The 10,765-nt window shown below is 46.3% G+C and overlaps 1 protein-coding gene across 1 annotated transcript; it reads right to left on the bottom strand.

Moving 5' to 3' along the window:
• Nucleotides 1-4,199: 4,199 nt before the first annotated feature.
• On the bottom strand, nucleotides 4,200-9,958 carry MYD88 (myeloid differentiation primary response 88; the record flags this gene model as incomplete). The annotated part of the gene is made up of 4 exons (XM_010020205.1): nucleotides 4,200-4,640; nucleotides 6,953-7,044; nucleotides 8,081-8,261; nucleotides 9,827-9,958. Coding segments are annotated over 4 exons (560 nt in total), but the record flags the coding sequence as incomplete, so codon positions are not given.
• Between the last annotated feature and the right edge of the window lie 807 nt (nucleotides 9,959-10,765).

Raw genomic sequence — 10,765 nt, 5'->3', positions numbered from 1 at the left:
CACTATTTTTCTTCCTGTAAACGTGCCCTCTGGACCATGCAGGACCTCAATCATGATGAAGCAACTCTTCTCATGTTGACATGATAAAAAGCGGGATTTGATCTGTCAAAGGGCAACACTTCATTTCTCAGTCTCCATCTCTAAAGCTGAGCATGTTCTGTAGTAGTTACTGAATTTCACCAGGTAAATGCTGTCCTCCAGTAAAGAGGAAATGGCGCCGATGTTCTGCATCAACGTGAAATAGAGGACTGGGAATATTTCTTTGGCATAAGAGGAATGACAGCTAGAGGAGAGCTGCCGCAGCTGGACCCCTAACCCTGCCTGACTCTGAGCTATGCTCACGCTCACATACAGGTGGAAACCATTAAGTGCTCCAACACATGCAGACAGGCAGGTAGTGTAAAGCGTGACTCTCCTGGCAGGCTGCTCTGCCAGCGATTTCTATCTAAAGTAATATATTCAGGGATGGTTTCCATATCACTTTCCATATGCTCAATCATAGGAGCCATAGCAAAGACATTCTTCATATGCTTGGAATATTGTCCAGCAAGCGGCTCAGCAACAGCCCCTCCTGTTGTGATGTGCAGCTCGACCTTGACCTCCAGAAATTCCTTCCAGCCAACACTTCCGTGGTTGGGGATCCTTCGTCTTTTCCTGGGGCAGGGCCTTGGCCTGGCAGCTGCTGGGTTTCTAAGTTATTTCCCTGGCTTGGACTGACTCCGAGCCAAAGGAAACAAAGCTCACAAAATCCTCCCAATCGCTGTACTGCAATGTATCCCCTGCCGGGGCCTCCAGTGGAGCAGGAGCCAACTGCCTGGCATCCCTGCTTGCTGGGGGCCGACAACAGAGGCCCCGGCTTATCCCCTCCAGCCTGCTGGGCACCAGGGCTGAAGTGAGTCCAGGATGGTAACAGACACAGCCTGCAAAGCCAAAAACAAACCCTCAGGGGAACCACACTTGTCTGAAGGACAACCCCTTGATAATTTTCCTCCTGGTGTGACACGGGTCTACCTCTCTCTCTTTCTCTCCCAGGCACCGCGAAAAACCTCCTATGAGGAAGCTGTTAAGGCAAAACACGAAAAAAAGACCTCAACCTAGCCCATATAATTTCCCACTAACACTTAATTTTGGGACCCAGTATTTCTTCTCCAACGGCCAAGAAGGAGATTTGGCCTGCTAGGTTTTAATTCTTTATTTTGAAAGTTTTCACAAGTAGCAAAAGTTTGGGGTTTTGAGGAAAAAAACCCCACAGAATAGTTGACTCTTTGCAGAATGGCTACACAACACATATGCTTCTCCACAGATTCGTATCAGGTTAGAAGTGATATAAATATATATGTATATATATAAAAATACATGATTTGGTACGAAAAGATTCAACTAGGACAATTTCAGTGAGGGAAGGAAACAAAATGGGATAAAAAAATGCAACATCACAATTTTATAAGTTCCTTTCTTAAAGGTGTTCAAATGTTTTACCTTCCACTGAGCGTGAAAGAGGGGAGGAGAATCCCAACTGCCCCTGAAATGTGTTCACAGCAACTGGATTTTATACCACTCATAGGCGTCACCCTTCATCAAGTCACCATGACCAGCCAGATATCAAAATGTCAGAAGTGCATAAACCCTGTTGTTTTACATAGAAGAAGATACATATTTAAGGCACATATTTTACAGGTTAGGACTGTTACCTCACTTTTTACTACCCCAAGTAATTAATTTAGCCTCCAGGACAAGCTTGCAATAAAGCAAGAGTCCAACAGCAGTTAACACTTGCCCAGCATTGAGCCAGGCAGACAAGGGGGTCAGGGCACAGAGAGCCCACCGAAGCACTGACATCTTTCACCGTTAACTGGAATATTGCATTTACCTATTGGAAGCCAGAAGATTCAGGAATTCAGCTCTGGTTTCTGCTTTCCTGACCAGAAGCAGCCCTTTCCCCATCCGGTGATCACTGGATCATCTATCACAAACATGATTATTTTTGCTGCTGTTAACTTTTTGCTCATTCTCAACATCCCAAGTCCCAAACCACCTGTCAGGACTCACGCAGAAGACACTGCATGAGGCTCAATCTGCCAAAACTCACTGGTTTTGGTATGGCCTCCTTCTGAGAGTGAAGAGGAAGAAACCCCACTCCTAGCTTTGTCAGCCGGCAGGACCCTCGCAGGGTGTCAAGCGCGGGCCATTGCCTCCCTCTAGTGTCTGCAGCGCAGCCTCCTGAGCCTCTGCTCTCGCCGAACTAGTTACGAGAATCCTTTCAGCTCTTGGAACAAGAGGAATCTGGTTTGGTCCTGCGAGTAATGACCCATAATTAATGTTTAAAGACACTCCAGAGTATGAGAATTCAGTGAGCCCCAGGAGCGCATCTGGGGATCAAGCAGCTTCCAGAAACTCTTCTGCAATTAACTTTTACCGACTATGCAGAAACCCTGAGGCAAGCAGCTGCCTCCATTTCTGCAGGAGAGGCCTGAGGGCAATAGGACATGAAACCCAACTATTTAGAAACCCCTCATCAGCTTAACTGTTTTCCTTCCATGCCCACAGACTTCTCACTTGTTCTAGCAAGAAAGAAAAATGTAAACATCACCTTGGCACAACAAGGTCTGAATAACACCCAGCTCGTGGGCCTGTCCAGAAATGAGGCCTGACGCTAACGTGATGTGTGTGAACAAGCTCCACCATGTTCAGGTCAAGGGCTGGCTGCTGTCAGGACTTTGCAGCACCACAATTCATCAACAAGGTGGGTGAGGGAGAGGCAGAAGCACACATTTCTGTCTGTACCTCAGCCCTGGTAATGCTTTACAACAAATCCTTTAAAAAAAACCCCAACAAAATCACATCCAGACACAATCTTAAAAATGTAAACTAGTAAAACATTAAGCTGTAAAATCAACATGAGTCAGTAGCTGAAGTAATGAGCGAAGGGGCAGAGTTCAAGCAGCTGCAGATGCATAAGCAAGATTCCTTTCTTCCCAATTTAGAAAGTAGATATGTGCTGTAAATCTGTTTAGTACACCAAGGGGTCACTTGAAAACGCTACTTTGGGCAGAACTTCTGCCCCAAAGCCCATGGCACTGAGAACTGATGAGATCCACTGGTCATTCTGCAGGATCCAAGTCTAACAAGCAGAGCAAGATCAATGCTGCTCTGAGCCTTAGTCACAGAAATACTGTAATTATTGTGGTGGTTCATTAAAATACGCTCCTTCCTATTAGGGTAACATTAGCCTTTATATTTTAAGCAGCCTAATTAACAATTTAATACACTCTTTATTCAATATTTATCCCTGTACCTTTGAGGCATCCCAACAGCTGATGTGTTTTGGAAGGCTCTTAAAGGTGAAGTAATTTAAGATTTGGACCCACGCAGGTGCATAACCCCGTTCCTGCAGCAACAGCAGCCTGCACTTTGTGCCTGAAGGACTTTCACAGAAAATATGTATGTCTTATGAATTTCTACTAAAGGAAGGCTCTATTGTAAACATTTTGTAAGATCTGGGAATGCAAAATGTTGGTATAAGGTAACTTAATCAAACGTGACCTGAGCAGAGACAGACACAACCAACATGGTGCAACAGCGTGTCCTTCTTCTTTCAACAACTACTTAGTGCAAACTTGAGGGACTGCCTCAGAAAATACTAGTCACAAGGAATTCACTCTGTAAGTGAACACAAGACAGGAATACTGTGATATAACTTGAGGAGGAAAACCTCCACAGAAAATAAACCAAGTTCAGTAATGCTGCATCAGTTATAATTACATAGATAATAGCTCTAATTTTGCAGATATTACTAAGCATAATGGGAGAACCATTTATTTCTTTAACAATTAAAATACACTTCTGCTTTTGTCCAAACAAGGACTGAAGGAGACTGTCCACCCTTAGAACCAGCATAGGCGAGGGACAGCCCACAGGGGTTCCCCCGTGCTGCCCAGCAGTGGGGCAGGCTGGGCCTCCCTGCTGAAACCAGCCATTCTCATGGCACTGCCCTTTCGCAGAGCAAAAAAGTAAGTCTGAACCCTCAATTCCTGCAGATCACCAGGCAGCCACAGGATTTCATGGAATTTAAAAACTTAAACATTACTATAGCTGTTAAACAGCCTCTAAAATAATAAGAAATACGTGTTTAAGAAAGCCTGCTGTTTGCGACTCTGAGGGCTTATTAAATGTTCACAATAGAGCCTTCTTGTATTAGACAGTCTTCAAACATCTATTTTCTGTATTTTCAGAGAAAGTGCTTGCTACACAAAATGCTGGATGCTCACTGACTTGAGCAGGAACAGCTACACAGTTGCTTTATTTCCCCTTCTGAGTTATGAAGAAGTGCAAGAGAAAATGATTTGCTCCCGGTTGCAGGCTCCAAATACTGACTGCAAGGATCCAGGCTCTGAAGTGGTTCAAGACCCTGTGTGAAGGACACCGCGGTCCGAAGGCACAGCCAGGACAGAGTGCAGCAGAACACCTTGCTCTTGTGACTTTGCATCATGGCAGCATGAGGGATTTTGCCAGTCTCGTCCAGAACCACTTTTTGGTGCAAGGATTGGTGTAATCACAAATGGTAATGAACCGTAAGATACTTGGGAACTCATTCTTCATGGTTTTGCACTTGACTGGAATCAGCCGTTTGAGACGAGCACCTGAAAGACAAGTCACACAGGCAGAGGATTACACAGAGTCACAAGCAGGTCCTGGATGTGTTTTCTCCCTACCACAGCACACATGTCGCAGGATCCAGGTTTGCTCCTGTTGTGTGTTGTCTCATTACACTGCAGCTAATTTTCACCCTAAGAGCAAGTTTCTGAATCCCAAGCCCCCCGCTAAGAACATTTTGCTCGACCATGGGCCCCATCCAGCACACATAGGGCAACTTGCAGTGATCCCAAATGGGTGAGACAACGGCCCAATGCCCTGCAGATATAAAACAATAGATCACAGCTTCTTGTGGAACACAAACAGGCTTATACAGTCCTGACTACTTCCAGGTATGCATGAAGAGAAAATTCAGAGACTAATCTGCTTCTGTAAGGTCAGCTTTGCTGGGTTATCTCCATTTCTTTTTCTTCCTACTGTGATTTACTCAGATAGGCTGCAAATGTATTCCAACAAGGGGCTGCAAGGAATCACTCTGCAAACATGAACTGCTTTTTTTGAGCCATGCACGACATGAGAGAACTCTCCTTTGATCAACAAGCAGCTCTTCTAAAGAGGAACCTCTCCCCTGTAACTCTTCATGGGCATGTCTGGTACCAGCTATGCTGTGCTGCCCAGCACAAGTGTTGATGCTGAGACCTGGATGAGGCAAATAACCAAGATTTTGTAACTGCAGCAGAGGCTTAAGTAATCCACAGAGCTTGCAGAACCTGCCACCAACCCCTTCTGTGCATTAGTTACCCCATGCAAGCAAGTAACTGCAATTCCTGCAAGCCTGTACTTACATGCATGTTGTTAGTAGTAGAGCTGAGGACACTACATACAATGGACATTTCTTTTCCCATCGTTCTAATGAAAGGTACGATGCCAACAAAAAACTGGTGAAGAACTAAAAGGACTTTGCTACACATCTTGATGACTGGGGGCTGATGCAACATGCTAGGGGTGTTCAATGGATTAATGGCCACAGTATGAAACTACTGTGCCAAGGAAGATGGAGCTAATTCCAAGCTCTGCCACTGGTTTACAGTTTAACCTCTGGCATGTCAGGTACCTCATCTAGAAAAGAGACTTTACATTCAGACACTTCTTATGGTTACTACATATCCCCCATGGTATTAGGCTGTGCTGCACTTACTCCCTAGCAACATACAGAAGTGTAGAATATCTGGTGCTTAGAAAAGAGCAATCTGAACAGACTTGACAGAAGTAAATTGATGGCTTTTCAGTTCAGAACAATGCATGTAACAAATACTGCCAGTCCAAGTTGAACATTCATCCCATATTTTGTTTACCTATCCACAATATTCAAAGATCTCTGAAAAAGCTGCATGTTCATTACCTGCTACCCTATTCCCAGCATTTACTCACACCCTGAATTGATTAGAATACTTTTTTCTTCTGTAGCTTATTTCTCGTATGGATCTTGAAGCACTTCACAGAGGTTGCAGATACAGCATCTCTGAAACAAGCAGTGTCAGCCAACTTGACAGCTGGAGCACTGAATCTCAGACAGCTAAGCTGCTTGCTCACCATTACACAGAAGGTCAAGAGCAGGGCGAGGAACCAAGTCCAGGTCCCTGCCTGCACAACATCATTATAAAGCCACCATTCATTGTAATGGCTGCCTCTAATCACAGTATATCTCTGGTTGCTGAGTGAAAGGCATTACAGCCAGAGCAAGCCCTGAGCATCGGTGGATTTCCACACATGTGAAAGGTATCATACAATCATAGAATGGTTTGGGTTGGAAGGGATGTCAAAGCTCATCCAGTTCCAACCCCCCGCCATGGGCAGGGACCAGTTCCAGGCAGGGACACCTTCCACTAGAGCAGGTTGCTCCAAGCCCCGTCCAGCCTGGCCTTGGACACTGCCAGGGATGGGGCAGCCACAGCTTCTCTGGGCAACCTGTGCCAGGGCCTCACCACCCTCACAGGGAAGAATTTCTTCCTAGTATCTAACCTAAATCTCCCCTCTGTCAGTTTAAAGCCATTCCCCCTTGTTCTATCCCTACATGCTCTTATCAAAAGTCCCTCTCAGAGGTAGGTAGGTCAGTGGTGGGAACCCAGGTTTGAGATTGACTTACCAGTTCTGCAACTATCAGTTATTTGTTTTCTCCTTCCTCACCCATATTTATCTCGTGTTTAAACACATGTGAGACTACCCCTCATTCTGCACTTGTGCAGTGCCCAATAAATAGCCCAGTGCCCATCGACCTCAGCTGGAGCTTCATGCGTTACTATAATAAAAATTGTAATGTTGATACACAACTTTAAAAGGGATTTTTGTGAGATCTTACCTGGGGAAAGACTAAGAGCAAATTTGGTCTGAAAATCACATTCATCACTTTCCAGGTAATCATCTGAAATGACGACCACCATCCTCCGACACCTGAAGATGAAGCAGTTAGGGGAGAAAAAACAGAACGTCAACAGAGATGCTTCCCCTTCTCACTGGTAGAAGTATGTGCTCCTCTGAATTGGAAAAATTAAGCCTTTTTAGGAATGAACTACAGAGCAAGGACTGCTGGCTATGTTACGTATAAAAACCTGATGGGAGATAGATGCTCATACACCAAAACACGAAGAAATAGTGAAGTCCATATTGTCCGTGCAACCTTTATTTGATCTTCTGTCTAGGGATTACAAACAACGCCACCTTAATTACCTGCTTTCATGCTGCCTTTACTGACTGAGCCTAATAGGGCATTTTTAATATTAGAATGAACTGGACAAAGCTTTATTGTACTCACACTACAGTGAATTCACCTGAGTTCATAAACTGGAGCTTTATTCTCCCATTTGTTGCTTACATTCCTTTGAGGTGCCTGGTTGTGAACTACGTATTAGGCTCTCCATGGAAGGCTAATGCTGTACCACAGCCAGGAGAGCGAGGTCTCACAAGGGTGTCTGTAATGCCAAGCTGCATCCCTCTGAAAGGCTGATGTTTAAAACCCAAACACCTGCCTCGGGATTTGTCACTCCCTGTCTGGGGAGCTGCTTCTCTGTCCCACAGCTCCCACCACACCTGAGTCCCACACAGGTCTGAAGGATCCTTGAAGTCAGTGCCAGAGCCAACACCAGTGCTGTCCCTGCAACCTCCACACGGTAAAGAGGAACTAACAGCCTGGAGCTGTATTAATTTCCAGATCAACTCCAAGGATGTGACTGCAGGACATTCCAGCCAAAGAAAAGGGATCAAACCTAAGCAGCATCACTGTAGTGGCACCTCCCTTGTGAACACAATGAAGCAACATGTTTGGGAATGCTCGAGTCTTCCTGCTTGAGCCAAGAGCATAAAACAAGCCCCATAAAGACATCCTTGTGGACTTTTACTGCTTTGCTGGTGCCACACTGCAGACATCATGGTGAAATAAACATCATGTTCCGTTACACTCAGCTATCCCAAGCAGCCATGGTTCACTTACCTCCTTTCTATAAGTTCTCCACTGATGGACCACACACACGTTCCTGGCAAGACATCCCGATCAAACACACAGAGCTTCAGTTTGAACTCCGTTTGTTCCAGCTCCCTGATCATCTCCTGGACAAACTGAAGGTCTTTCTGACAGTAGCAGATGAAGGCATCAAACATCTCTGTTCTGTTCCCTGAAACCATTAAAAATTTAGCTGTCATCTACTATAAGCAAAGTTAACTCCTGTAGGCCCTTCATCCAGCAATGTCCTGACATCCGCTGTCCACTAAGCTACGAGCTAGGCCTTGATATCTGGAACCTGCAGTTTTTATGGCTGTCAAACTTGGGTACCTGAAGTTATACCCAAAGTAAAAGGCACTGTTTCACAAAGACGTTAATGGCTGACAGCTCCTGTTTATTTAGCACTTATCCAAATATTAAAGTGCTGTATTTTAAGAGCAATGTTTTTCATAATTAAGTGCCTTAATACTCCTGAGTAGTTTCTCATTGTGTCATTTTTTTTTTATATCAATGTACATACATGTATTTTCAAGTTTTCATGCCAGTTAAAGCCTACCACAGTGAAAAAATAGGTCAGGCTCTAACAGCTGTTGAGAAAAGTACCAACCAGGCAGGCAGCGCCAGCCCAAGAAGCTAACAGTCAAGCAGAAGGGTGACTGCCAGGTTGATCAAACTGAGGGTACTGCTTTAGGGGCATAGCGCTAACTTGGGGGTGACATCAGGCAAAGCTGCTGTGCACAAATGTCAGCACATTGGTCTGTGGACATTAGGGGAAGGTTAATGATGTCCCCATGTACGAATCATAGAATCACAGAATGGTTGGGACATTACAGATCATTCAGTTCCAACCCCCTGCCACGGGCAAAGTTGCCTCAAAGCCCCGTTGTCCGGCCTCGCCTTGAACACTGCCAGGGATGGGGCAGCCACAGCTTCTCTGGGCAACCTGCGCCAGGGCCTCATCACCCACACAGGGAAGAACTTCTTAATATCTCATCTAAATCTCCCCTCTGTCAGTTTAAAGCCGTTCCCCCTTGTCTGATCCCTACATGCCCTTGTAAAAACTCCTTGTAAGAGGTGGCCACCGAAGCCAGACTAGCCAGAGGAGCAGTGAAGAGCTGAGCTGACACATCTCCGTTCACCTCGGCTGCTGCTCCGTCTGTCACAGAGCTTCACAGGCTGTGCGCCTCCTCAGCCCGCAGCTGCGTGTGCAGCCCGGCACACAGCTGCATACAGCTGCACAGGCAGAGCTGCACGCAGGGCCCAGCAAGCACACACTGAACACAGAGAACTGTGTTTCCTGCTTCCCACCCAGCCTGCTTCAAACCCTGCTCCCTTTTTATCTGAGGTAGTTGCATCTGCTGAAGACAGAGGCAGCGTAGCCGAGGCATTGAGCTCCAACATCCTTCCCCATTGACTCCAACCCAGCAGGCTTTCAACAGCTGCTGCTGTGTGCCAGGCCATGCTAAGGGACACATTTCTGGGAATTCTCCTCCCATGCATGTGCAGCAGGCTCTGTGCCAGCCTGTTTCTGGGTATGGTGTTCCCCAGGGCTGCTTTTCCTCTCCGCCTTTGGTGACAGGAAAAATGATGACTACCAGCTAAAGCAATCCAGGTTATGAAAAGTCATGGGGAGTAATGAAAGCAAACAGGTTTACTGTACTCCTCACAGGGACCCGCTGCAGGTGATGGCACTTCCAGCATGACGTACCACACAGCAATGTAATCATGGGTGCTTACCATAGGGATCATCCCTGGTGGTGATGCCCATCAGCTCTGACGTCCTTGGTACACTGCTATCTACTGCCGGCACTTGGAGCGGCTGGTCAGCCTCCTCCTGCTTCTTCTGTAAGTACTTCCTACAGTCCTCCTCTGCAAAAACACACAACCAGTGCAAGAGATTGCTGTGATGGTGGTTTTACACTGCTGGAGTTCTTTAAAATGGGAATAGCTATTTCAGGGATTAGGGATATTAGAGGGAAACACCCTGTCTGGGTCTTTTGGTACCTAGAATTTCTCTTACCCCTTTTTGAACCTGTTGATGCTGCCTCCATCACCTCCTCTGGCAATTAATTCCTGAAGCGCACTCTTGCTGTTTACAGAAATTCATTTCAAACCAATCTCCTCCTATATCCTTAATTCTAGTTTATCCCAGTACACGTGTAAAAGCACGCATCATGTACAAAACAGGTCTCAACTCTACTGTCATACTCTCATGACCCAGCTCGACATGAGCCGCTTGCAGCCCAGAAACCAACCATGTCATCACCAGCAGCGTGACCAGCAGGTCAGCTCTGCTTTGGTGAGAACCCCACTACAGCCCTGCATCCAGCTCTGGGGTCCCCAACGTAAGAAGGACATGGAGCTTTTGGAGCGAGTCCAGAGGAGGCCACGAAGCTGATCAGGTGGCTGGAGCACCTCTGCAATGGAGACTGGCTGAGAGACCCGGGCTTGTTCAGCCTGGAGGTGCTGGGAGGATGCTCTCATGGGAGACCTTAGAGCAGCTCCCAGTGCCTAAAGGGGCCAACAAGAAATTGGAGAGGGACTTTTGACAAAGGCAGGTAGGGACAGGACAAAGGGGGATGGCTTTAAACTGAAAGATGTGAGACATTAGCAAGAAGTTCTTCCCTGTGAGGGTGCTGAGGCGCTGGCACAGGGTGCCCAGAGAAGCTGTGGCTG

The sequence above is a fragment of the Nestor notabilis genome, unplaced genomic scaffold (assembly GCF_000696875.1).
Source record: "Nestor notabilis isolate BGI_N333 unplaced genomic scaffold, ASM69687v1 scaffold23918, whole genome shotgun sequence".
NCBI lineage: Eukaryota > Metazoa > Chordata > Aves > Psittaciformes > Psittacidae > Nestor > Nestor notabilis.
The sequence above is the reverse complement of the archived record's forward strand: the minus strand, read 5'-3'. Positions and strand labels throughout refer to the sequence as shown.